This window comes from Typha angustifolia, chromosome 15, assembly GCF_048772165.1.
Source record: "Typha angustifolia cultivar Huaian chromosome 15, ASM4877216v1, whole genome shotgun sequence".
NCBI lineage: Eukaryota > Viridiplantae > Streptophyta > Magnoliopsida > Poales > Typhaceae > Typha > Typha angustifolia.
In genome coordinates, this window is record NC_133253.1 from 5,516,343 (window position 1) to 5,540,144 (window position 23,802).

Sequence of the window (23,802 nt, forward strand, 5' to 3'; positions counted from 1 at the left end):
AGAAGACCATATAATTTTTTCTAATACACTAGATCTCGTGGGCCACTATGCACCAAATCATCTTAGCAATTTCGTTCAAGATATGCACCCTCTCATAGCCAATCTCCTCTACACTTAATTGTTTTTTAATCTAAATGATAAGGCCAACCGTTTTGGCATGCGAGCAACTAAATAAGGCGTTCAACACTCTCCTCCTCACTCCTCAGCTACACACTCAAAACAGAGAGAGACAGAGAGAGAGTTTAGAGCAATCAAGATGGCATGGAGTTTGAGAAAGGGTTGGGAATAAATAATAAAACTAATTACAAAAGAAAAACTTCCTTGCGGCTCCCAAGGAAGACGAGCATTGAAAAGGATTGATCGCAAAGAGAGGGTTATCAATCACACACAGAAGAGATCTTTGTCATCCCCAGTAAAATCTTAGTAAAGGCTTTCCTTTTAAGTCACAACAAAGCATTACGAAAATGCTTATAAACAATGAGTTTCTTAATCATCCTGGCTCTTAACTTTCGGCAATGGTGGCAAAGATTATTCTTAGTTTGCATGAGTCGACCCAAAGCTTTGATATTTGATAAGTAAATTCCATGGCCCTGGGGCCTTGGTGCCCCTGGGCCCTGGGCCCAGTAGACAAAACTTTGAACCACACATAGTGGAGCATAAAGCCGAGCATCGTATAGCACTCGAAAGCATTCCTAAAGGGTAAAAGACAAAGGAGAACTGGATTCTATCAAGTGGGTGGTAATATGCAACTTTTTTCTCACATTTAGGCTTAAATATATATATATATATATTCAACAAAGAGAAGCTTAGAATTATATAAGCCACACCCACAATAATTACGTCTATGTGTCTACTAGTACAACCTGACCCATAAAATCAGCTCCGCGGCTACTTGTCGCGCTCAATCCGAGTGGGCCACCAAATATTAACAATTGAAGGGTTCTTTTTTTATAGAAAAAAATATCACTATACTTTTAATATAAAATATTAAATTAGCATTCAGTATATAAAGTGGAAACTTTATTCTTTTATTTATATTTATTCGTATGAAGAGATCTAGTTTATTAAAAGAAAAACCTTTATTGTTGTAAAGGTTTTAACTATTTCAAGTTTGCTCATAACTTACTAGAAAGAGAGAAATATATATATATATATATATAATCGGTGTATTTATATTACTGAATTTATTTACTTTTTGAATAAAATCGCCCTCTTGAGTACAACGAGTACAATGATTGGTACTCATGTAGACAGACTAGTCAAAAGGTCAAACAAATGGTCCCCATTGTTCCAACTCTTCTCTTTCCTCCCACGCACCGAGCACCTAGTGGGATTATATTATTCCAAAACGCCTAAAATATCACCAAATAACTCTTATTTTATAAAATAAGATGAGAGATCTCTACGAGAAGAAGAAAAGTCAACTAGTTTTCCTCCTTCACAAATAGTAAGAGAAGTGCTTAAGATGCAAGTAGAGATGCGAGTAATTTTATTTCCCCTTCCATGTTCCTGTTCGACGAAATGCCTCAGAAGGAGGCATTGGAAATAGCAACTCGAGAACATAGAGACTGGATCACAGATCCGACTCACCAGAACCCTAATTAGACCGGACGAAGAAGGCAAAGACACCAAGAGAGGAAGACAAACACAACCATGATTGTAAGGCCCGGCTCTCCATCAAACCTAAGAGAACTGTCCACAATCTGCAATGGTGACGGTCTTCGACGTGGTCCCGCTCCTTGATCCCACCTTCTCGATCGCCTTCACGACATCCAACCCTTCCACGACCTGCCCGAACACCACGTGCTTCCCGTCGAGCCATGGCGTGGCCACGGTGCAGATGAAGAACTGGGAGCCGTTGGTGTTCGGCCCCGCGTTCGCCATGGAGAGGATCCCGGGCCCGGTGTGCCGCCGGACGAACTTCTCGTCGGCGAACTTCTCGCCGTAGATCGACTCCCCGCCGGTGCCGTTGCCGCGGGTGAAGTCGCCGCCCTGGCACATGAAGTCCGGGATCACGCGGTGGAAGGTGGAACCCTTGTAGTGGAGGGGCTTCCCGGAGCGGCCGGTTCCCTTCTCGCCGGTGCAGAGGGCGCGGAAGTTCTCGGCGGTGCGGGGAACCTCGTTGGCGTACAGCTCCATCACGATCCGGCCAGCCGAGGCGCCGCCGATCGCCATGTCGAAGAAGACCCTAGGGTTCGAGGCCATTGGGATTCGAAGGAGAGGGATTAGAGTTGTTGGGTTAGGGTTTCTAGTTTGGGTGCGGGATAGGAGAAGGAGAGGGGAGAGGTTTATATAGAGAGGTGGAAGGAGATATTAATGACCTCGAGTGATCTGGACCGTCAGAAGTGGACACGTGGGTTGAGATGGATAAGTAGTTGGTTTTCTGGAAATCTGGAAATGGAGTTAACCAGGGTTAAAAACTTATAGAATAGGGGTTGGGTTTTGGGACAGAAACAGGGGTTAGAACTGACAAGGAAAGGGAAAGGAACAAAAGAAAAAAGAAAAAAGAAAAAATAAAGGTAAAAGAGGAGTGGCACTGGCACTGGCACGGCATGGCACGTGAGAGAAAAAAAAAGTGGTGTGATGTTCTCGTGAGTATTGGTCATATTGGAGTTTGGGTCTTCTCCAGTGCACTGGAGAGCTCTAAGCCAGGCCGTGTGTTTAGGGATTAGGAACGTAATCGTGCCACTGCCACCGTTCTAAAGGTTATACAGCGACCAAAAGTCAAATTTCAGGGCCTAGTATAAAAATGACTGGAGAAGGGTCACGTCTGGCCGGTAGTCGTGTTGTCCTTTTTATTTATTGTTCACGACCTTATATCCAATATCCCAATAGACTACATAATTATTATTATTATTTTATTTCAATTCTCATTAGAAATGAACCACCATCATAGACTATGTGGGTAACATTTTTACTGAAAACTAACCTTATCACTTTAGTAGTTATCAAAAGTAAAAAATAAAAAATAAAAATAGAAATTAATACTTTCTTTCTCTACTTTCTAATAATACTTCTTCCCCATTTAAACATTAGTTAGGCAGCCAACTTGCCAAACTTAGTCTGCCTTGCCTGTCTGATAGAAAAATAAAAGGAAAGTTAGTTTATCGAGAGAGGTCGCTTTCGGAAAAAAATATAGTTACCATTGAGTAGCTATACATAATGATATCCATTTCCAGTACATTAGATCTAACGAAGAAACAAGGATGGCCATTATTATAGGAAGTCTGGCATAGTGTGAAGCTATATCACTTCAACTAGATCAACGAGTTCTACCACAATAAAACGAGTGTACCAAAATTGTCAAGGATTACCACACCATTTCGATAAAAGACACAACTTATGAATTAAGTGCATGAAACTTTTGTCTAATGGGCAATCTCAGAGTTCTACTAATGATCCCTATTAGCTCCCAGACAAACCTTAACAGATGTGGTTGAGGTACAAGGCTTGAGTAAGTCTAAATGCTAATACATTATAACCCTGCCGTTAAATCTTCCGCCCTCAGTCGCCATGGATCGTGTAGCGTTCCCACTTCTTACTTGGGTCATATATCTGGAGAGGCAAGGAATTTGGATTACCAAAGGAGAATTACAACAAAGTAGTGAGCATACTCTCCACCAGATTAATATCAGAAAAAAAAATTGAGCAAGGAGACAAACCTCCCATCTTGAAGCAGGAAATATATGCTTGTTCTTCTCATACCAATGTCTCTCCACGACCTTTCCGGCATGGGACTGCAGATATATGCAGGAGAAATATCAGCTTCAAGATCCAGATAATGAGATAAACATGGATCCTAATAGTTTGATTCCATGTCTTACATGTTTTGCCAATCCTACCAATCAAATATTCACTCGTACAGGTAAAATTCATACCTTGTCTTGGAGTTAACTTTAATTCAAAAAACTAAAACTAAAAGAAGACAAGGGCACATCACCTCATCCTTTTCAATTGTGGCGTCAGCTATTGTCCGAACATCCTCGTGAACATCAAAGTGGAAAAGCTGCAGGCAGAAACTTATGAGATAAATCAGAACATCTGATAATTGCTACATGTCGCTTTCCCATATGGTACTTAATTCAAGCAAAAAAAAATATATATGGAAGAAAAAAAAAACACCTTTCTTATAAGTTCTATCTAAGATTTTTCTCAGTGATCCAAAGGAGCAATTGGAGTTACTGCAGACTGGCTTCCCAAAAGGATTCTTCATCTCAATGCCATGGTTTTCATAAGCATAAGGAATTTTTAAACAAGATATATGTGACAACATACCCCTATGGTAAGCTGAAAATTTTGCAAAATTTTGAAAAATGATTTCCATGATAGCTTAGTGTAACAATGCGATTTGACATTTAGAGAATATGAGCAAAAATGAATGTATTACAGAGGAAATTAACTCTCTAACTAGCACCTACTCGGGGAAATGGAACCCCAGAATTGCTTTTAAATGTCTTCAATACCATGGGTGCTGACAGAAGGAAAACTGGGAATAGCCCTAGCTTAGCCTGGCTCGACCTAAGTACTGTACCAAGCTTAAAAACCCAGCTGGTGGTCCTCTGACCAATCTTTCCATCTCACCGAGAACAAGCACAGAGCATTCAGTTGATACTGTACATGATAACATAATTGCACAAAGCTTTTGCTTGAAATAGAGGTACTTTGTACACCACCAGTACCAAGTACAAAGGAGTCAGCTGCCAGTTTGGAAGTTTGATTGGTGACTTTTTTCTTCTTGACCTTTAATAATTACCTAAATTACACCTAAACCCCTCGAACTATAACATGATATCACTTGTACCCTCTAAAAAAAGTGTAACAAAAATCCTCTGAACTACTCAAACATTACAAGTTGACCAATATTTCCTAATAATTGTGCCAAAATTGCCATCATTTTCCTCCCCAAACCTATACTGTTACTAATATATCTATACTCTTCTCCGTCCAATCTTTGTCAATCATTTCCTCTCCTCTTCTTCCAACATGTCTCTCTCCTAATAGTGACCTCCAAGAGTTATATTAATCTCCTTCCTTTCAAACTCTCAATCTCCCTCAATTTCTCCCCCTGCCTTTCTCAACAGTTTTCTCCCACTCCCAACCCAATGAAATAATTTTTGGTTTATCTTCTTCCTCTCAATCTCTCTATCTCTCAATTTTTATTAAACTTGCGGCCCTTCTTCCACAGTCCATATGTGTATACAGATAGAGGATAATTTTGTAAAACTAATTTCACTGCCAATGGTGTAACCCTCTATAGAGATTATAATATTTCACAGGGTCTTAATGCCACATTTTTCTTTAAGAGAAATAATCATATAAGTGATACTGGATCATAGTTCAGGGGGCCTAAATGTAATTTAGCCTTAATAATTTGGTATATAAAGTATCATAACTTAAAGGGGAATCCTATTATGGATATAAAGCAGTTAAAGAGAAAAGCTAATAGATGAAATTTTTTTTAAAAAAAAATAGGATTTCTTCAGCAGATAGAAATAGTCAGTCACAACTGAACAAAGAGAATCAGCAATCCTTAAGAGGATTGTTTATGAAATTGAGCATTACCGGTCCACTTTTGCCCCGTGCCTTGTTGATAATTAACTCATAGAAACTGTGTTGCTGAAAATTCAAACAGAAAAGAAAGATCACTGTTATATAGCTGCACTTAGAATGATCCAACATTAACAGTAAAAGAGACAAAATTAGAGCAAATGATATACATGAGGTATGATCAGATCTTCTTTCACATAGAGGAGATTCTCCACAGATGTTGTTCGTACTTCTCGAAACTCAGGTGCAAGCTGCTGCTGAACCGCTCGTAAGAATTCTCCAATGCTATCACCTTTGCGAACCTAATAATTCAAATGGTTTTATCAATGCTAATCAGGAAACAACAGCACCATCAGAAGAGCTAAAAAAAGACAGGCACCATTACAGAGCGGGAAGTTACCTGGATTACTCTCCTGTGGCCTGTTCCATCCCAGTAGCTATAAGTAATTTCAAGAGGTTCATCTGAGGTAGAGTAGTAAATATCTTAGCAACACTAACTTCGTTAATAGTAAACCAATAAGCATAACTCAAATAATAGGATCTGGGTATACTTTTGATCAACTCCTGTTCATGAAGCCACTGCTTCCTCAATCTTTCTCGCTCTTCTTGTTCCTCTGCCTCTCTATCCCTGGAAGATCATTCTTGGCAACAGAGCTCAGAGATTAAAGCCCAAGCAAAAGGAGGATACATAAACTCTTTCTCATTTATCTACATTATCAACAAATTCATCTAGACATATCTTCCATACCTGTCAGGTAAAAAGCTTGTCTCAACAGTTGGATCTTTTCCAAGTTTCCCACACACAGATCTTTTCGTCTCTTGATCTGTAAACAAATATTTTTTTGTGACAGTCAGCATGGTGCTCACATTATCACAGCAGCTTCACTGATGTAAGTAGAAGTGTAGAACTTGCATATGTAGGTTTAACATAGAGAAGTTACAAGGCAATATTTTCCAAAGTCCAAACCCAGTCAAACAAATGTAGTTATATAGATAAGAACCTTAAATTCATTGTCTGATGCTAAGAGATTACAAGGACGTTTTTATCCAATTATACTGAAATCCACCACCCATAGAATTGGGCATGTAACCAAAAACTACACAGCACCCCCAATTTGATGAAAAAAAGGGTGAAACAAGTTCTAACATGATTTCCTTATGTAATACTTGTGATTGGATATTTTTAACATCGATAACCAAATGAATTCATTCTCCCATTTTGATGCAACATTTTCTCTGCAAGCACATGGTCAACCTCTTCCATAGAGACAAATTGATTAGTCAGGTGCCTGTGAATCTTCATATTTTACCAACACAAGATGAATATTCATATTTCACTGATATAAGTCATCAAAGACTTTCTTCTTGGATTGTATTCTGATTCGGCAACTATAGAATCAACCACCCCTCATCATTTCCCATCTAACGCTACTAGTAAATAGTAATATAATCCAGTATATATTGTGAGATTAAAGATCACTGCGTCCCTTTCAGTCACCTCCTAATTTCATTAAACTGGGGTAACTTTTAAGGACAATAACTATTACTCTCTAAAGAGACCTCAAAAACCTGACAGTTGATAAGTTCTTGTACACCAGCTAAAAGCTTTAAAGAATATAGAAATTGGATACTAAATTTTCTTGACTATCCATACAGAGTTGAATACGTTAATTTGACACAGAAATTTATGATCAACACATGTAAGACAATATCTTTATATCCTCAACCAAAGGGAAGAAATTCATTGTACTGGGTTTTCAAGTCTTGCCCTTTGATGTTTATCTTCAGTTTTCTCTTTTTCTATGCTCACCAGCCTTTCAGGAAAAAGAAGTTGGACAATAGTGAATGTTATTTCCAACTTGAAAGCGTTATATGAATAATCATGTCAACAACCATTCATAATAATCATACAAACTGATGTTAAGAGGTGGGAAAAGAGAATCATGAGGACACCTATTACTACGGCAAAATAGGTCATATAGACATAGATACCAGAAAAAAAAAGGTGTACTAGAACATGATAAGCCAAATTAACAAACAAAGGAGAAAATATTTGAGAAGTTAAGCCAGTTAAACATTGTTTTTGCATCATCAACTAGCATGTATAATGCCAAGAAGCCCAGATGGAGGGAGATGCAAAGGAGGGAACTAAAAATGAGACATACTGTTCTCAACGTCATCCTCATCACTTCCATTATCGATGTCATCAACAAAGGATAGGCGTGAATCAACCTTCACCCTCCTCTTTTTCCTTTTCTGTAACTCAAGTTCTTCTTCCCTGTATCATCAGCAAGCATATCTCATATGAGCACTGAGGACAATAATAAGAACTAATGTAAAACACAAAATATTTAAATACTTAAAACTCACTCTTGTTGTAATTTTTGAAGCTTCTCCTTCTCTTCCTCCTCAATTTTATTCCGAATATTAACCCTCTAGTAAGCATTAAAAAAGTTATAAGCATCAGTCTGAAAACTATTCTCATTTGCTTGCCATAGAATTTGATTCAGATAATTTCTTACCTTCTCAACATATTGCTCTCTTGTAACTAGACCAACTGTTTCCTTTTTAAAAGCAGTCTCGAGTATCTGAAAGCCATAAAAAAAAAAAAAAAATTCTAAGTATCTTTCCCTGGCACACTGAGTACTTTGTTACAGACACTAATTCAACAAGTATGTTATTATATAAACTAATAAAAACTGTCACAACCTTAGAAAGCTCAAAGAGGACAAAATCAAAAAATTAGTTCAGTAAGAAAACTTATATGATTACGAAAAGAATTCATCCTTTTGAACTTTAGCTCAAGAATTTCCATATTCAGTGTCATTTAGATACCTCTCCTGCCATAGTCAACACTCAAGAATATCAAACAAAGAGAGAAGCTTAATCAATCAGAACATACGCCTTTCGAATAGATAACAGAATACCACCAGATACATCAGATTGCTAACTCTCCTAATAACAAAGCAGCCTCCATTTTCATGCATACTAATTACAAAATCTTTAACAGGCAGTGGAATCCCTACCAGTGTATGCAAAACCCGAAATGAAGGAAACAAGAGAAAATTGAAGGAAGAAGAAGTGAGGTCAATAAGTAAAATGAGATACTATTCCAAATCTTGAAATAATATTAAATTATTAATGTTCATTCTAATTAAGTCAATCTTGATCTCCCATAGGCGTCACATTACCTAATTTTGAGTTCAACTATTCACAATTCTCTATCCATTTGCTACTGTGATATTTCCCAAACAGTCTTGAAATACGGTAATTTATGTGCATTTTCATGATTGTCGGATGCTTTCATATTATCTTGCCTAAATTACTTGCATCCCTAGATTCTGTCAATATAAAAACAGTAGAAGAATGCATAGATATATACCGCACAAATATATATATATTCTTCCCCAAATATTACAGCACAATCCGTTGTCCCTTCGGTCCGTATGATGCTCATCTCAAAGATGTAAACAAGAGCCAATACAGATGACAGCAATTATCTCATTTTTCAGTTCAAAAATTTTTTACAGCTTCTAGATAACGTTTTAACCCATAAATCGAGCCCAGAGACACAAAACGGAACTGGCTTTTTTCTAATCGATTGCTCCCGTGAGAAGGCAATAAGAATTGTCGAAAAGAAAGAAACGAACCCCATCAACTCACAGGTATCAGAAAAAGGGGAAAAAGATGATCTTTTTATGCGTAAAAAATATTTCGGCACATAAAATAAAAAATAAAAAATAATCTAAATTGGGTTTTCTTCCTCTGGACTGATTTCAAGACAAGACGATAGCAATTGACGGAAAATATAAGATAAAAAGAAGGAAGCCCAATGTACTAACTGAGGTTGGCGGGATTTCTTAATCATTACCTCGGAGGTACCGGAGCCGAACTGGAGGAGGCCTGTCTGGCCGCCGGCGGACTTGTTCTTGAGCTCCTGGATCTTCCTCCTCTCCGCCTCCCTCTGCTTCTCCAGCCGCCGTATCCTCACCGCATCTTGGGCCGTGCCCACGTATCCATCCCCCATCCCCGCCATCTCAGACCAATTTGTCTCTCTCTCTTCTCCCCTCTCTCTCTCTCGCCTTCGAGAACCTAAAGACGGTTCGTCTATATAAAGAGGCGACGACGATGCACGTGCAGAGCACGTGTCATGGCATGCCCGAAAAAGAGCAGATCGTCTGCAGCCACGACTGCATGAACTTACATCTCCTATGGTCAAACGGAGTCAAAGTAGAGGGAACTAGCAGTTCGAACCTTGTCTTTTTCACTATTTGCAGATTGAACATTCTTTCAACGAAAAATATGCATGAAGAATAGAAAAGATTCCGATCCTCAAAAAAAAATTAAAAAAAAATTAAAAAAAAATGTCAGCTTACAAATAGAAAATATTAAAAAAGCAGCAGCAAATCAACACGGGCTTCAACTTTTGGTGTGCTACTTTGGTCTCATTGATCTCAACTGCAGGCAAATGGTTATGGAATAGATATCTCCTCTATCCAATATGCACCCTATTATATTCCCATGTTTATCCTGGATAGCTCTGTGAGTTTTAGAATAAGATCTACTCTTTTACATCAGATATCTAATGCTAGCAGCACCAGCATTCAAATGCCAGAACAGTGTACTAGCATCTCAGCCATCCTTGAACAGCAGTCTATATAACTGTTTGTGCATATATGATTCCTCAATGCAACCTGATAGAACAGGCACCAGATCGCCGCGAATTAAGCTAGTATTTAGAGGGGAGAAAAGGAGTAGTAAACCATTTGCACAATTGAATTTTGAAGACAAAAGAAAGGGTGAGCACTGATAAATCTTGCAGCTTCACAACAATTTCATGTACTAGTTCATCTAATATTTTTGACGTGGTGTTTCTTCTCAGCTACTACTAATCTGAGTAATTTTCTCATAACAGACGTCTGCCGCATTAAAATATAGTCACACACAATAGAAATGTATTTGAAGATTGGATACATTTTCTTCAAACTTTTGTTCCTTTCTATCGGACTAGTATGAAATTTGTAAGTTCTTCAACTAAATTGTGGTCACACATCTGTGCACTTCTTTCTTCACTTAACAAATCAAAATATCTTCCCTGAGCAGCGAAAAAAGAGAAGCATCCAGTCCGCCCTGCCACGTAGAGTGTTCTGCCAATTTCTTGTTTCTTAGACTCAACGAATAAGTAGTAGCAGTAGCACCCCAGGAAGGATTCTCAAGGATCCGTAATGAATTAGACGAACGAATCAGACCAATCCATCTTATGAGCGTTGTGCGTTGCAGAGGAGCTGCAACTGAGAAGAACCATCCTGATGGAAAGCAACAGTATCATATACACCGCTATGTTTGTAGCGTTCTTGTTGGTGCTTTGCCGCAGAGGATGAAGAGGTTGGAACATCAGGAAGAAGCTGCTGTCGCTTTGTATTAGACGAGTGGTAGTGCCCACTTGTACCAGGTGAGATTGGCAAAGAAGCCTGAGCACTCATCCGCGAAGAAGGGGAGTCATAGCCAATAGGTGGATTGTGTTGAGCCAAATAGGACTGCCACAATTGTTGCTGTAGTTGCAGCTTCGTGGAGCCGCCTGGAAGATTCATGTGCGGCCTGTAATATGGGTTGCCCATATATTGTGGTACTCGCAACTGAACCAATCAGAGAAACAACTAATTATGATGATAAAGATAGTATGGCAAATTACAATGGAACAGTTACCATCCTCCAAACCTCAACTAGTACCATACAATGGTCAAATAAGATGTGGCGTATTAGGAGGAAGGGCATCATGAATCTAGTTTTAATTTCCATTCAGAGATTGATGATAAGCAAGTAAAATGTTATGAAATTAAAAATCTAGAAGAGTTGAATCAATTGGTTCAAAAATCTGGATGCAATAAGGAAATGTAGCTACAATAAAACAAGTAATCTCAAGATTCTCAACAACAACAACAAAAAGAAAAAAAAAAGTATAAAAGAAAAGAAAGAGAGATCATTTACCAAAAGAAGAAGAAAACAAAAAGAACAAACCTGTTGAGAAGCTGGAGATACTAGATTTTCTGGGTGGGTGTAAGGAACATGTGAAAAAGGAAAGGGCACATTGGGATGGTGCGGGGAATGCTGATGCAGGAAAGGAGAATGGGGATGCCCCGACGATTCCCCCCTGTTTCCAGAATTATTAGTAGCTCCTTGGCCACCCGAAAAGGACAGGAAATCGTAAGCCTGAATAAGAGAATTGAGATCTCATCAAATAATAAAATCTTAAGCAGATAAACAGGTCACAGTGCTAGTAACTACCATCCCCATCCTTTGCTCAACATGGGCCTCATGTAAGGTAGAAGACTGCTGAACTGGTAGGTATCTAGCATTATGCAACATATGACTTCTGGCATCATCTCCCTTCCTCTTCATGAAGGTACCACTGCTTGTAGCTGATGAAGTGCAGTTGAAACCATCTCGCATCCCAGCTGTCTCGCAGGTTGCTGGAAGAACTGGCTTCGATCCCTCCCTAGACTTTGATTGATGCATTTGGATAAGATGACTTAAATATACATGCGTTGCACACTTTTTACGACAACTTGTCGTGCCAGAATTAATCAAAGAAAGCTGCACAATAACCAACTTAGGTCAGAATGGCAGTAGAAACTCTACGACAATGGAAAGGAAGGGAAGGGATCTCTTGATAAGGACACTCAGGGGTGTGAATTACAACACATCTAGGAGTCACAAACTTGTTAACTTGTTTTAACTAAAAAATTGCATTACTGACACAATTTTCACTTAAAATTTTATGTAAAGAACATAGCTGCAAGTTTAGGCATTGATCACCTTAGCAACACAAGTATCAGAGTCAGGGCAAACTGTAACTTTATTAGGAGAGGACCTGGGGAACAAGATTCAAAATAGTAAGATTCCCACAATGTACCAACAATGTACCGACAATTAGAGAAAAAAAAACACATCCAATAAAAGGTTTTAATATAAGTAGAAACAGTAGGTTTGTAGAATTACATAGTCGAATGCCCATGTGAGGTACTAGGCAAACCACACCGAACATGAAGAGCAGCTTCTGATAAAAAGAGTTGGACATAAGATAACAATCATAAAGAAAAAGGAGCTATTAACAATTTAACATTCCAATGTTTTCTGCATGTAGAATGTCTTTTCCTCATCATAAAGTCAGTACCATCCTGAGAAACAAATTTCATACCATTTTCACTGGTCTGCCTGGCTTGTTGCTCTACATGTATCACAACATCAGATCCAGTAGATCCAAACTGAAAAAATAAGTACAATCAAAATTAAATCATTTCACAAGTCAGAATATGCTGATATACATGTCTATGATTAAGAGACCGGAAAGAAGCATTACCAGAACGATGTCTGCTCTATGTTGCGGAAGATCCAATTTTGTTTGTTTCATTTCTCTACAAATAGAAAAATAAAAGATCAGCAATGAGCTGATACAAGGGTAAAAGTTACCGTTTTCAGAGCCACCTAAAGTGGTAGATAGAAGCATTGCTCACCCATTATCAGACCAATTCAGAGCAGAAGATCCCAAAAAATTTGGAAAACACGTAGTGTTGCCTGAAGATAGATTTTCTATCTGCTCCCCTTTTGTGTTTTGTTCAACTATCAGCAAGCTCTGAGATAATATTGCAGATTGCTCCAAACTAGGAGCTTCAACCATCTCAGTTCTTTCAGAAGGCTCCTCCAAACAAGCAGAGAGATTAGCTACTTCATTTGCAGCACATGGCAACAAAAGTTTTGCATCCTCCTCCTTCGAAGCACCTGTAGAGATGAGCATATCAAAATTGAAATCTAATAACGTAAACAGTATAACAACCTGACTAATTGATATGCAAAGAAAATATACAAGTGTAGACCTTCAGCATAAGAGGTAGAAGCAGCCTTTGTATCCAATTGATCTTCTGGATTCCCATTGCCCATTCTGGCCAATTCATACAAAGCCTCGGCAACGTCTTCCTCATCTTTGGTCAGAAAGCCATGCAACTATTTCCAAAAAAAAAAATCCAAGAGTATAATCCTTTTACTGTTCCACAACAGAAAACATGGCAAAAGCTGGTGAACTGGAAAAGTAACCCACCAGTCCTGTTTTGGACGTTCTCCCACAATTAGAAGAGGGCTCCTGCACACCATCAAAGGAAATATGGTGTTTCTTCTTTCCATCTGGCAATGGAGGAGATGCTGATTTGCTAGTTTGTTTGTAAATAGCTGAGACAGAAATAAGGAAAGTATAAACTAAGTCGACTAATGCTATGACATTTAATTATGAAAGAACACCTAACTCAGTAAAGTTTGAAGATGGACAATCTTATTAACCATAAGAAACTACATAAAGTTAGCAGCTAGCGTTTTACGAGTCCTACTAGTAGCATTTGTTTTTGCATGCAGAAATCTCTCTAGAGAACACAGATTCCCTAATTATAAAACCATTATAATAATGACAACAAATCACTAAGCCCAACGAGACCGAACCAAAGAGTAAACATGCGAGATTCCAGTTCATAAAGTTTTCCCAATCAGACAAAAAGAAAGATATTTTATTAAGCATAGGTCTACAAATGCAACTTTACAAGATGAATCAGACTACTAGATTCCAGTCATTACCTGATCTTAATTTTCTAGGCACTGGTGCAGGATCAACAGAATCACAATCCTCTGATATCTTCAAAGCAGTAAAATTTGACGAATTAACAATAGACAAGCAATACTAAAAACACAAATAATGTCATCAAGTTGAGAGGCTAAAACCAAACCTTTCCATGGATCCTCACTCTCTTCCTACTAGTAGGACTGTTAGTACTACTGGTAATAGGTGGTGAATGAAAAGCATCACCCTCTTCTCCCTCAGTCCCTCTCCCAACACCGGCCTCTGCAACGGCCTTATGGTTGCTCGATCTCCACCTCGAGCCCCTGACCTTTTCCTTCTTCCATCTCATTGTTGCATTCCTCTCTCCAACTCCGCCGTTATTACTGTTGTCATTTATGACTGCAAAATGATTACCACACAATAAAATTAGCCCAAGATTGATTTCATTACATCAACACAAGCCAGTAGAGAGACATAGAGCAAACAACTTGGGCTTGGTTTTACCAAAGAAGCAAAAAACAAGAAAGGAAAAGATAAATAAAAATAAAAATAAAAAATTGGGCCATTGGAAGTAAATTGAGAGAGCGAAGAGGGGCAAAATGGAGAAGATGGTAGGTTACTAGTACGAAAACACCTATAGCAGACGAGCGTCGCATTTGCTGTCGCTTTGTGGGCGAGAAGCAACTCCCAGAACTTCTTCCCCGCATCACATCTCGAGACCTCTCCTTGTCCATATCCAATCAACTCTCATCCACAGCCAATACTACTATTTGCCCAAGATGAGATCTTTCTTCCTCTTCTTCGCTTCTTCACCTTCCTCTCCTCCTCCTGTATCAAAAAGAATCAAAATCACAGTTGTGTGAGAGAGAGGGGGAGACAGAGAGAGAGAGAGAGTGAGTGAGAGAGGTGGGTTGAGAGCACTGCTACAAGAAAGAATATCGTACCTTTTTCACCAAAAGACCAAAAGTAGATGTTTTTATTTCTCTTTCCTCTCCGGTGCTGCCAAAACTGAGAACCCAGAAGTGATGCCGGTCACAGAAATCGATTCTGGTGAGGAAACTGAGACCAGGAAAAGAATACCCACAAATTAATTCCAACAAAAAAGAATAGGAGAAGAATGAGAGGAACGAGGAAAAAGCCATAGAGAAGCGAGAAAAATAGAAAGAGAAAAAAAAAACAGGAAAAGAAATAAAAGGGGAGGAAAAGAGAGCTTCGTCCTATGAGGTCAGAAGAATCGGGTTCTCATTACCATCCACTAAAGCGCACAATAAAGAGAGAAGGGGATGAACTTTTCGTCCAAACCACCCATGGGATCTTTTCGAATGTAAAGGAAAGAAGAGAGGGAAAAGAAGGGAAAACTAAATAACAATCCACGAATCTCCGACCAAGTTGCGATCTTCACCCCTTTTCCGATTAAAAAAGAAGAAACCAAGTGCTATCTTATCAGAAAGAACAAGTCTTTGACCCATTTTTAAACCAATTCAGGAGCTTCTAAACTCCACCTCAGTCCCCAACCACTCCCAGGATTCCCAACCACCAAGCTTCTGCTATACCCAAAGACAAAGATTAAGAAGAAATCTTAGATTCTCGAAACAGAAACAGAAACAAAAGCAAACAAAATCCAGAGAGAAAAAAAAAACCAATAACGAATGCGCATATCCTATCATCTCCTCGGCGGTAGTATTTCCCCTTCAAAATCACAACAACAAAAACAAAAATCGAGAAAAAAGAAAGATACCCCTCGAATCGAGAATCAGCTCAAGAATCGAAGGCACCCATTTGATTCATTAAAATAAGGAAGGATACTAGCAAGGAAGACGGAAAGCTCGAAGCTTTCCCCCTCTTGCTCTCACGAGGCAGGAGGGGTTCCAACCTTTCCCGAAACGCTCTATCTACCAAACTACGACTCCTCTAGCACTCGAAGTGAGCTTTTATAGGAGCACGAAGAACGCCGCATACCCCCCTCGCTTCTAGACGTCACCCCCACCACACCATCAACGGCTGACAACCGCCCATCAGATATCCATCTTCTCGCCGACAGCCGCATCTCACCTGTCCCTCCACGTCACGGAGGATCCGCTGCTCTACTCAGCACACCGAACAAAAAGGCCGTTCCTTTTCTGTTTAAATGTTGTATTTATACGTGTATATAATGCATCAGACATAAAAAGAGCACATAAACACATTACATATGTAAAAAGAGCTCATTATAGAATTCAAAGTAGTACTTATTTGCAAGCAACATCGAGAATTAATTTAGAGCTAAAAATGGCCTTTTAAGCACATTAGTATATATACTGATAACATTCCTTATACGCCAGCCGACCATCGACTGGCGACTGCCAAGTACCAATATGCAGGAAATTCTTGCAAAGTGGGCAGCATAAGGTCTGCACCCAAAAGAGGGGTTAACTTCGTCGGTCGAGATCTGAGCACACGCCAACTCGGCTTCCCATACTCGTCGGATGGCCTTATCCTGTCCCTATCCCTCTCGGGCTCTCTCGCGTTTATAGCATTTACTTCATTCGAGCAGGGGACATCGGATCCACCAATGGACAGTTGTGATCTATGAAAAAGTTCAGATGAGCTCCCAGATGGCCACGTGGCTAGATCGCAAACTTTGAGGTGGTCGCTCCTGATATATTGATGAAAGACAAAAAGGACAAATGAGGAAGGATATGCAAACGTTTCATCGAGTACACAGTTTATTAGGACTACTACTAGGAAGACGTAGCACCGGTTGCCCAACTACGAGACTTTTGATGGAGAAAAAGAAAACCATGGAGATCATAAGAATAAATCAAGTAGATAGCCATGGAATGAAAGACCTTCTAAGATTTACTTACATCGAGAATATGGCAACGGCAGTAACAATCACCAATCCTCAATTGATTGGAGTTAAGACTTCCTATTTCTCCATCCAACTCCATACTGGGTGATGTCTTCCATCGAAGAATTAAGCATCACATCGCACTCAAAAAGGGTCCAACAAAACTCGGATATATTCAGTCAAACAATAGTCTTACGACAAAGGAATCGGCTGTATCTTGACAAGAAGGATATATATATATTTATATAGTCTACAACTCCTGAGACTTGAGGGATAGTCAGTCCTGTAATAATTGACATTTTAATTGGTTTCTATAAAGAATTATGACAAAGTTTCAAAGAAAGTTATTTTAGAAAGATTTAGTATTTGGTTTCTTAATCTTTGATTTCTTCGATTTCCTCACTTCTTCCCAAAACAGCGAATCAAACGTGAAAAAAGAATAATGATCTTTAAATCCCAGAAGAAACGCGACAATTAAAAAACCATATATACCATTTAAAAAAATCAAAATTTTAATGCGGAAACAGACTAATAAATCATCAATCGAGGGATCGAATGTATAGGGCTTCAAATTAACCGGCGTAGGTCTTCTCCTTGATGAGCTTATAGATAAGCACGGATAAACCGAGGGCGAGGGCGGCCTCAACGACAATAAAGAAGTTTGTTGTGATTGTTGACGATTAAGCGGATGAAGAGGAGCTTCGCCATTGCTACCACAACGAAGAGAAAACCGTCATCTTTAGTGGTTGCCGTTGAACCCACACCACCACCAAACTCATTGCCATTCTCAATCCACCCATTACTCTATGTACCACTTTCGGGACAAGGAAGGAGAGAGAGAGGGGAGGGCTAAAGAAAACCCTTCTTTTATTATGAAGCAGCTCCCATAGATATATAGAAAGGAGAAGGGAAAATGAAACGATCACCAGAATAACGCAGGCCACTTGCTGCTTAAGAACGAAGACAGTTTGGGAGTATTCTCTGTAGCTCCAGACGCAAGAATTTGCTACGTTGCAGCACTTGGCGACTCCTAATTGGCTCAAAAGTAATCCTATAAACCAAAAAATGAAATAAAAGGAAACTCGCATATTAAGCTATGTTGCGTTCCATTGCCACTGAAATTTTTTGAAAGATGATAATTATATCTACATTATTTAAAATATTATAATCACCACCAAAATTATAAATATGGCCTTCAATTAGTTAATTAGTTATGCCTGAAAATCATTTTAGATTAAAAAGACTATTTTGTTAGAAAGAAATAACTATCTTGCTATTCTATAAAATTTTTAAAATAGTTTAAAAGTTATATATTATGGATCAGACTAAGATAGTTTATTTGAGGAGACGGTGGTGGATGATTTGATGGTAGAATCAATAAAGATGGTGAGATTTAGATGATAAGGATAAAGAGGACAATAGAGATGATGATGACGTAAGATAGATTCGTGATTTAGAATTAAGAGGAGAGAGGGGGAGAAGATTGCTAGCCATACTAGACTAAGAGGATTGGCAATCAAGGATAAAAAGATTAGCATTGGCTTGACGGTGTCAGTCTTGGACTAAAGAGATGAGAAAGAAAGAGTTCAAGAGATGAGAGGTAGAAGAAGATAGAAAATGATCAAAATCGGCGTCCAAACATTTAAACATAGTGTTGGTGTTCAAATACTTCGTTAAAACTCTAAATATACACTCTCGGGGATCAAGCATTTGAACGCTATTGTATGAGAGCTACTTCGAATGTCTCAACGAAGAATGTTCTTAAGTTAGGGCAATCAATCGCCTCAATAAAGGTTCAAACACCATTGGTCGGGCATTCATAACGGTTACTCTCATGTTTGGTCTTCTCCAAAAATATTAACTAAAAAATACTTTGATAGATAGATTCGACCTAATGAACTTAATCTTCCTTATGAGGTGACCTAATTAGGCTCGGATCACATCACTATTTAATAATTTACCTTATATTGAAGTACAATTTTTTTTTCTTCTATAAGATAAAAATTGTCAACAAATATGTTACAGTCTAACAATATTTTTGTCATGTAACAATATTTGTTAATTTTAACGATAATTTATTAAAAATATTTGATTAAAAGCTAACCATACAGTCAAAAGATTTTAGTGGCATTTATAATATTTAAAAAATATATATAATAACAATTATGATATTTTAAAAAATCTCAGTAATAACTATATATATGAAAATCTTTTTTAATATTCATAAATCAAACCTTACATTGCTTATAAAGATACAAATTTTTTTTCCGTATTAAACATATAACTTTGCTTGAATAATAAATATTTAACAGAGCACCACGAGTATTAAATGAATCATAAATGGCATTCACGGCTTCAGCTGCACCAGCCCATAAGTAGTGTGGCATTGCTATTAACCCACAGTCTTATTTCCAAAACCCCAACTTGGTCCTTCGCTAGAGACCCATCCTGCAAAGAAAATCATCACAATTTCTTTGCAGGAGATATAGATTAATTCGCTGCCAATTAGAATAGAGCTTCCTTTGAAATATACTTGAAACACAAAAGATGGAATAGCCTGGCAATATTCCAACTTCTATCATCTGATAACTGAAGAGGCTTGATGGTTGTTATGATGATAGTGATACTCTCTTTCTTGCTTCTGAAGCAAAGCACCATTCAAAGCATGGAACTGAAGCAATCCCGAGTCTCCTTTTAGTTCTATCCAACAAACTTTGGTGCATTCGACCCAAGATAAGTGAATAATGTGGACCTAGATAAGGATTTTTAATTTTAATTTCTTTTTTCACTTATCCTTCGTACTTATTCTTTATTCACATATAGCCAAACATGGATATATGCATGCAAAGCAGCAGTCCCCTCTTTTGACTCCTATCCGGCAGAGATCCAATCTCAGCTTTTATCCGCCCTTATCCGCATCGACTTATCCGCCCCAGAGGTCGTGACAAGCACGTGGAATTTGCTCCTAAAGTGACGAGGAGTAAGTTAATCCTACGGCTTGATGAGCCTCCACGTATGATAGATTCACCACAACCGCCGGATTAAGAAAATGTCACAATTCTCGCTTTGGATAAAGTTGAGCTTTGGAATGGGAGGAGAGGACCAATACAATAAATTACCCAATGTATGGCAACGCCCCAGAAATCAAAATTCGAATTCGAAATCGATAAACCCCATAAATTAGTCTTTTCGGTAGTATTTTGTTATTTTAATTCCAAATTCCAACTCTCGTATCCGGTAGAGAGAGAGAGAGTGAGAGAGAGATTTCAAATCGACACGAAGTGTGGCGTCGCTCGCTCGCTCGCTCTCTCTCTCTCTCTCTCTCTCCTCCCCCGCCCCCCCACCCCCTCAACCTTCCCCTTCGCGATTTCCGAGGACGGGATCGTACGGACGCGGCGGTTCGAGGGATTTGAGTTCGATCTCTTTGTTTTCATATATACTAACGAATCCATTCGCGATATCCCTTTATCGAGGACGAAAAGTGAAGGTATACAACGATCTTTTTTTCTTGAGTGAAGTAGTTCTTGAAGTCGATTCTTTTTTTTTTTTTTTTTCTGATTTTTAGTTTGGTGTAGTAAGACCCATGGGTTATAATCGGATCCATGGAGGTAATATTTGCTCCTCATTTATGATATTTTTTATGCAAATTTTTGGAAGTCTTAACCCTAGTTCCATACGCTAAGATTTTATCTTCTTCTGATGCTTTTGTTTTCTAGGTTGTTTTCCTAATGCCGGAAACTATTTAATTTTTCCTCTCTTATCTATGTTTTCTGATGTAGCTGTATGTAATGTTGTAGACCTGACAGTTTGGTGATCAAGATGATGGGTTCATTTCTTACTAGAGCTTTGATGTAAGCAGTCTGTACTTTCTAGGCCTTGGATTAAGACTGCTTCTTGTTAGAAATGCCATTCCGGTAGATTAAAAATTAAGCAATGCTTTGCTTCGATTATGTTCACAGATTGGTTCTCGGGTATGCATATCCGGCTTATGATTGTTACAAGACAGTGGAGTTGAACAAGCCTGAGATCGAGCAATTGCGATTTTGGTGCCAATATTGGTCGGTTACATCATTTGTTATTGTAACAATGAGTTGCTTTACCTTTTGTGCATCGATTGTCTGAACTGAGAGGTTTGGATGGTATTTGGCAGGATTTTAGTTGCTCTTCTGACTGTTTTTGAGAGGGTTGCGGATGCTTTTATCTCATGGTAATGGATCTTTCTTGCAATTATGCCAATATACTCCTTTTTGTTACTTCCCTTTTTTATTTGGTGGCTTCTTTGGTCTCTTTAGGTTGCCAATGTATAGTGAAGCAAAGTTGGCATTCATTGTGTACCTCTGGTTTCCTAAGACAAAGGTATGGCTTTTACAATGGGTAGCATAGTTAGACTAAAGATTTTATAAGATCCACTATGAATTAAGTGGAGATGATTTCAGGGAACCTCATATGTCTATGGCTCATTCTTTCGTCCTTACATTGCGAAGCATGAGACCGAGATTGACCGCAATTTGCTTGAATTGAGAACAAGGGCTGGTGATATGGCGGTGCTGTATGGCCAGAGGGCCATTAATTATGGCCAGACAAGAGTCTTTCAGGTCCTCCAGTATGTTGCCTCTCAGTCACAAGCACCAACTCGCCCTGTGCAGGTAATCTTTAGTGTAGGATAAGTAGGACAATGTGCAACATAATCATTTCTTAATTTCTATTAGTTTTATTATTAAAGTGTTATTATGCCCTCTACCTGTTCAAGAGGAATGAACATTTGGATAGGTTGGCTTATGGTTCCGAATTAGAATGTCTGTTATGCCCATCTTTGAATGCTGTTCACCTCTAGAAATAAAAATGTTGCAATGGGAAATATAACTGACAAGAAGAAAGAAGATTAGAATAAGATGAGGGAGATGAAAAACCAAATGAGAGTGAATTTTCTTCATAAGATAAAGTTTTGAGAAGGTCCCCTCACTGAAGAGGACCCTGTCAGATCTTAAATATGGAAAGGGGAAGTGAGAAAACTGAGGTTTCCAAAGGAGTTGTTTACTTTCTATTGGGATGTGGTTTTCTAACGTAGATCTTCCAAGCTTAAATTTAGTCAGATTTTTACTTAACATGGAGTTCTCGGAGTACATTAATATGTTTTCGCTATATTTAACTTTTTTGTTTTAAGGTGTGCAAGTGTGATGGCAGGAACAATGTCTGATTAACCCCCTTTTCTTTGAAAAGCACCATCCCTGTCCTACAGTTCTGTAACTTGCAACCGCTATGAAATTCAGATCTCTTCTACGGCTGTTCATGACAATTTGGATAATGACTAAAGCTGCAGAGCTGCATCTTATTATTCTTTTTTCCGGAACGAAAATCTAATCACATGCGATGGATTTTGCTGAAACTATTCAGAGTATTAAATTTTAGTATTAAAAAGCAGAAGTATATGCTTTATCTCTGAAAGTATGCCAGATGCTTCTTAGTCCTTGCTTAATAAATAGTGTTTGAGCGCATAAGAATGTTACGTCCTTTTTTCCCGATTGACTTGTGGAAAATTTCTAAATGTTCAAGTGACAACTTTTAGATTCTTTGATGCCCATTAAGTGCGTTCGTTTTTATCTTATATCATTTCTTTTGTAATTTACTAATCAGTCTTGTGTATATTCTGTTGGATTAACAGCGGCAGCAACAACAGCAGCAACCACAGGAAAGTCGTCAGGCACCTCCTGCAGCACCGTCCACTCGCCCATCAGCACCGTCTCCACAGAAACCACAACCGGCACGGGCACCTCCTAGTCCCTCCAAGAACCAGATGCAAGAGAATACCACAATTGTGGGTGTCCCTTCCTCTCCCAGCCAGCAGCAGGCCTCATCGGGCCCCAGCAGAACCAGTTCATCTAATTGCGAGGCTAGCAGTCATGGGCAGCAGAAAGAGGAACCAATGCAGGTTGATACAACTTCCTCCTCAGCAAATGAAGAATCACATCCACCATCTGGGGAGACAGTCATGGAGGAGACGATCCGCGTTACTCGAGGAAGGCTGAGAAAACGACTGGCTGCTGCTGGTCCTTCGACTTAGAAACGTTTCTCATCTTGGTTGTAGGCATTGTCTTTTGCTGATTTGTCTTTCTTAGGTTTCTTTGTTAGATTTAGAGGGGGAAAAATGTAGCTGGAGGAAATTGTGTCGCTGTGTTGTTTGAGAGAAGGTAATGGTAGTAGTAATTCAAATTGCCTCTGACTCCCAATGTAAATAAATGACTACTTCCAAGGGCACAAAGTTGCCAAAGGATCTTAGTTGTTTTTGCATTCGAGGCCATAATTCTTGATGCTTAATTGCATGTAATCTAATCATTGGGATCAAGGGAATTCAAGGCTGGTTTTGAAATAAATGGACTTTTAGTTAATGGCCTGATGTAAGTATATGGAATTCAAGGCTGGTTTGAAATACATGGAGTTTTACTTAGTAGCCTGATGCAAGTATATCGACTAAATGTTCTCTCAAGAAAGGAGGATATTAACTGAATGGAAATTGCTCTTACGATCTTTGATGCTGCAGGTTTCTCTGGACCTTATTAGTAGGCATTTAGCATTGTGTCTCTGCCCTTTCTCAATGCAGTATGAAATGAACATCGGTCAAAACTAAAGTCGTTCAGATTGCAGCAATCATCCTACAAAGAAAAAACTATGAACTCTTACATTATTTGGCCAAGTTCTTTAGCATCTGAAAAGCATTACTTCTCAATAATATTATTAAACCTGCTTACACTTGTAGTCTTACTAAATATTTGTTCAAAAGAACATACTTCATCATTTATTTATTTTATCTACCTGTGTAATTATA

The 23,802-nt window shown here is 38.6% G+C and overlaps 4 protein-coding genes across 7 annotated transcripts; 1 reads left to right on the forward strand and 3 right to left on the reverse strand.

Annotated features, from left to right (window-relative positions):
- Positions 1-1,460: 1,460 nt before the first annotated feature.
- On the reverse strand, positions 1,461-2,272 carry LOC140778599 (peptidyl-prolyl cis-trans isomerase-like). Its single transcript, XM_073123396.1, has one exon. The coding sequence runs from the start codon at positions 2,203-2,205 to the stop codon at positions 1,684-1,686; it is 522 nt and encodes a 173-aa protein (XP_072979497.1). The 5' UTR covers positions 2,206-2,272; the 3' UTR covers positions 1,461-1,683.
- A 961-nt stretch (positions 2,273-3,233) lies between these two features.
- On the reverse strand, positions 3,234-9,634 carry LOC140778597 (protein XAP5 CIRCADIAN TIMEKEEPER). The gene is made up of 12 exons (XM_073123395.1): positions 9,419-9,634; positions 8,070-8,135; positions 7,918-7,982; positions 7,713-7,825; positions 6,296-6,371; positions 6,099-6,175; positions 5,948-6,009; positions 5,718-5,849; positions 5,563-5,616; positions 3,941-4,006; positions 3,663-3,737; positions 3,234-3,555 (listed from the first exon to the last, which is right to left on the reverse strand). The coding sequence occupies exons 1-12, from the start codon at positions 9,581-9,583 to the stop codon at positions 3,505-3,507; spliced, it is 1,002 nt and encodes a 333-aa protein (XP_072979496.1). The 5' UTR covers positions 9,584-9,634; the 3' UTR covers positions 3,234-3,504.
- Positions 9,635-10,474: 840 nt separating this feature from the next.
- Positions 10,475-16,056, reverse strand: LOC140778596 (uncharacterized). Of its 4 annotated transcripts, XM_073123392.1 has the most exons (16): positions 15,956-16,046; positions 15,399-15,463; positions 15,094-15,208; positions 14,784-14,977; positions 14,316-14,548; positions 14,167-14,224; positions 13,643-13,770; positions 13,422-13,548; positions 13,062-13,326; positions 12,908-12,962; positions 12,746-12,812; positions 12,547-12,604; positions 12,364-12,418; positions 11,833-12,141; positions 11,566-11,757; positions 10,475-11,183 (listed from the first exon to the last, which is right to left on the reverse strand). In XM_073123392.1, the coding sequence occupies exons 4-16, from the start codon at positions 14,881-14,883 to the stop codon at positions 10,806-10,808; spliced, it is 2,025 nt and encodes a 674-aa protein (XP_072979493.1). In that variant the 5' UTR covers positions 14,884-14,977; positions 15,094-15,208; positions 15,399-15,463; positions 15,956-16,046; the 3' UTR covers positions 10,475-10,805. The 4 variants fall into 4 exon arrangements, with proteins under 4 accessions (XP_072979493.1, XP_072979495.1, XP_072979492.1 ...); XM_073123394.1 differs by lacking the exon at positions 15,399-15,463 and having other exon boundaries at positions 12,547-12,601; positions 15,888-16,056; XM_073123391.1 differs by lacking the exon at positions 15,399-15,463 and having other exon boundaries at positions 15,888-16,056.
- Positions 16,057-20,112: 4,056 nt separating this feature from the next.
- On the forward strand, positions 20,113-23,365 carry LOC140779936 (putative HVA22-like protein g). The gene is made up of 7 exons (XM_073125281.1): positions 20,113-20,466; positions 20,777-20,830; positions 20,939-21,037; positions 21,130-21,186; positions 21,272-21,335; positions 21,416-21,625; positions 22,642-23,365. The coding sequence occupies exons 2-7, from the start codon at positions 20,799-20,801 to the stop codon at positions 23,038-23,040; spliced, it is 861 nt and encodes a 286-aa protein (XP_072981382.1). The 5' UTR covers positions 20,113-20,466; positions 20,777-20,798; the 3' UTR covers positions 23,041-23,365.
- The last annotated feature ends 437 nt before the right edge of the window (positions 23,366-23,802 follow it).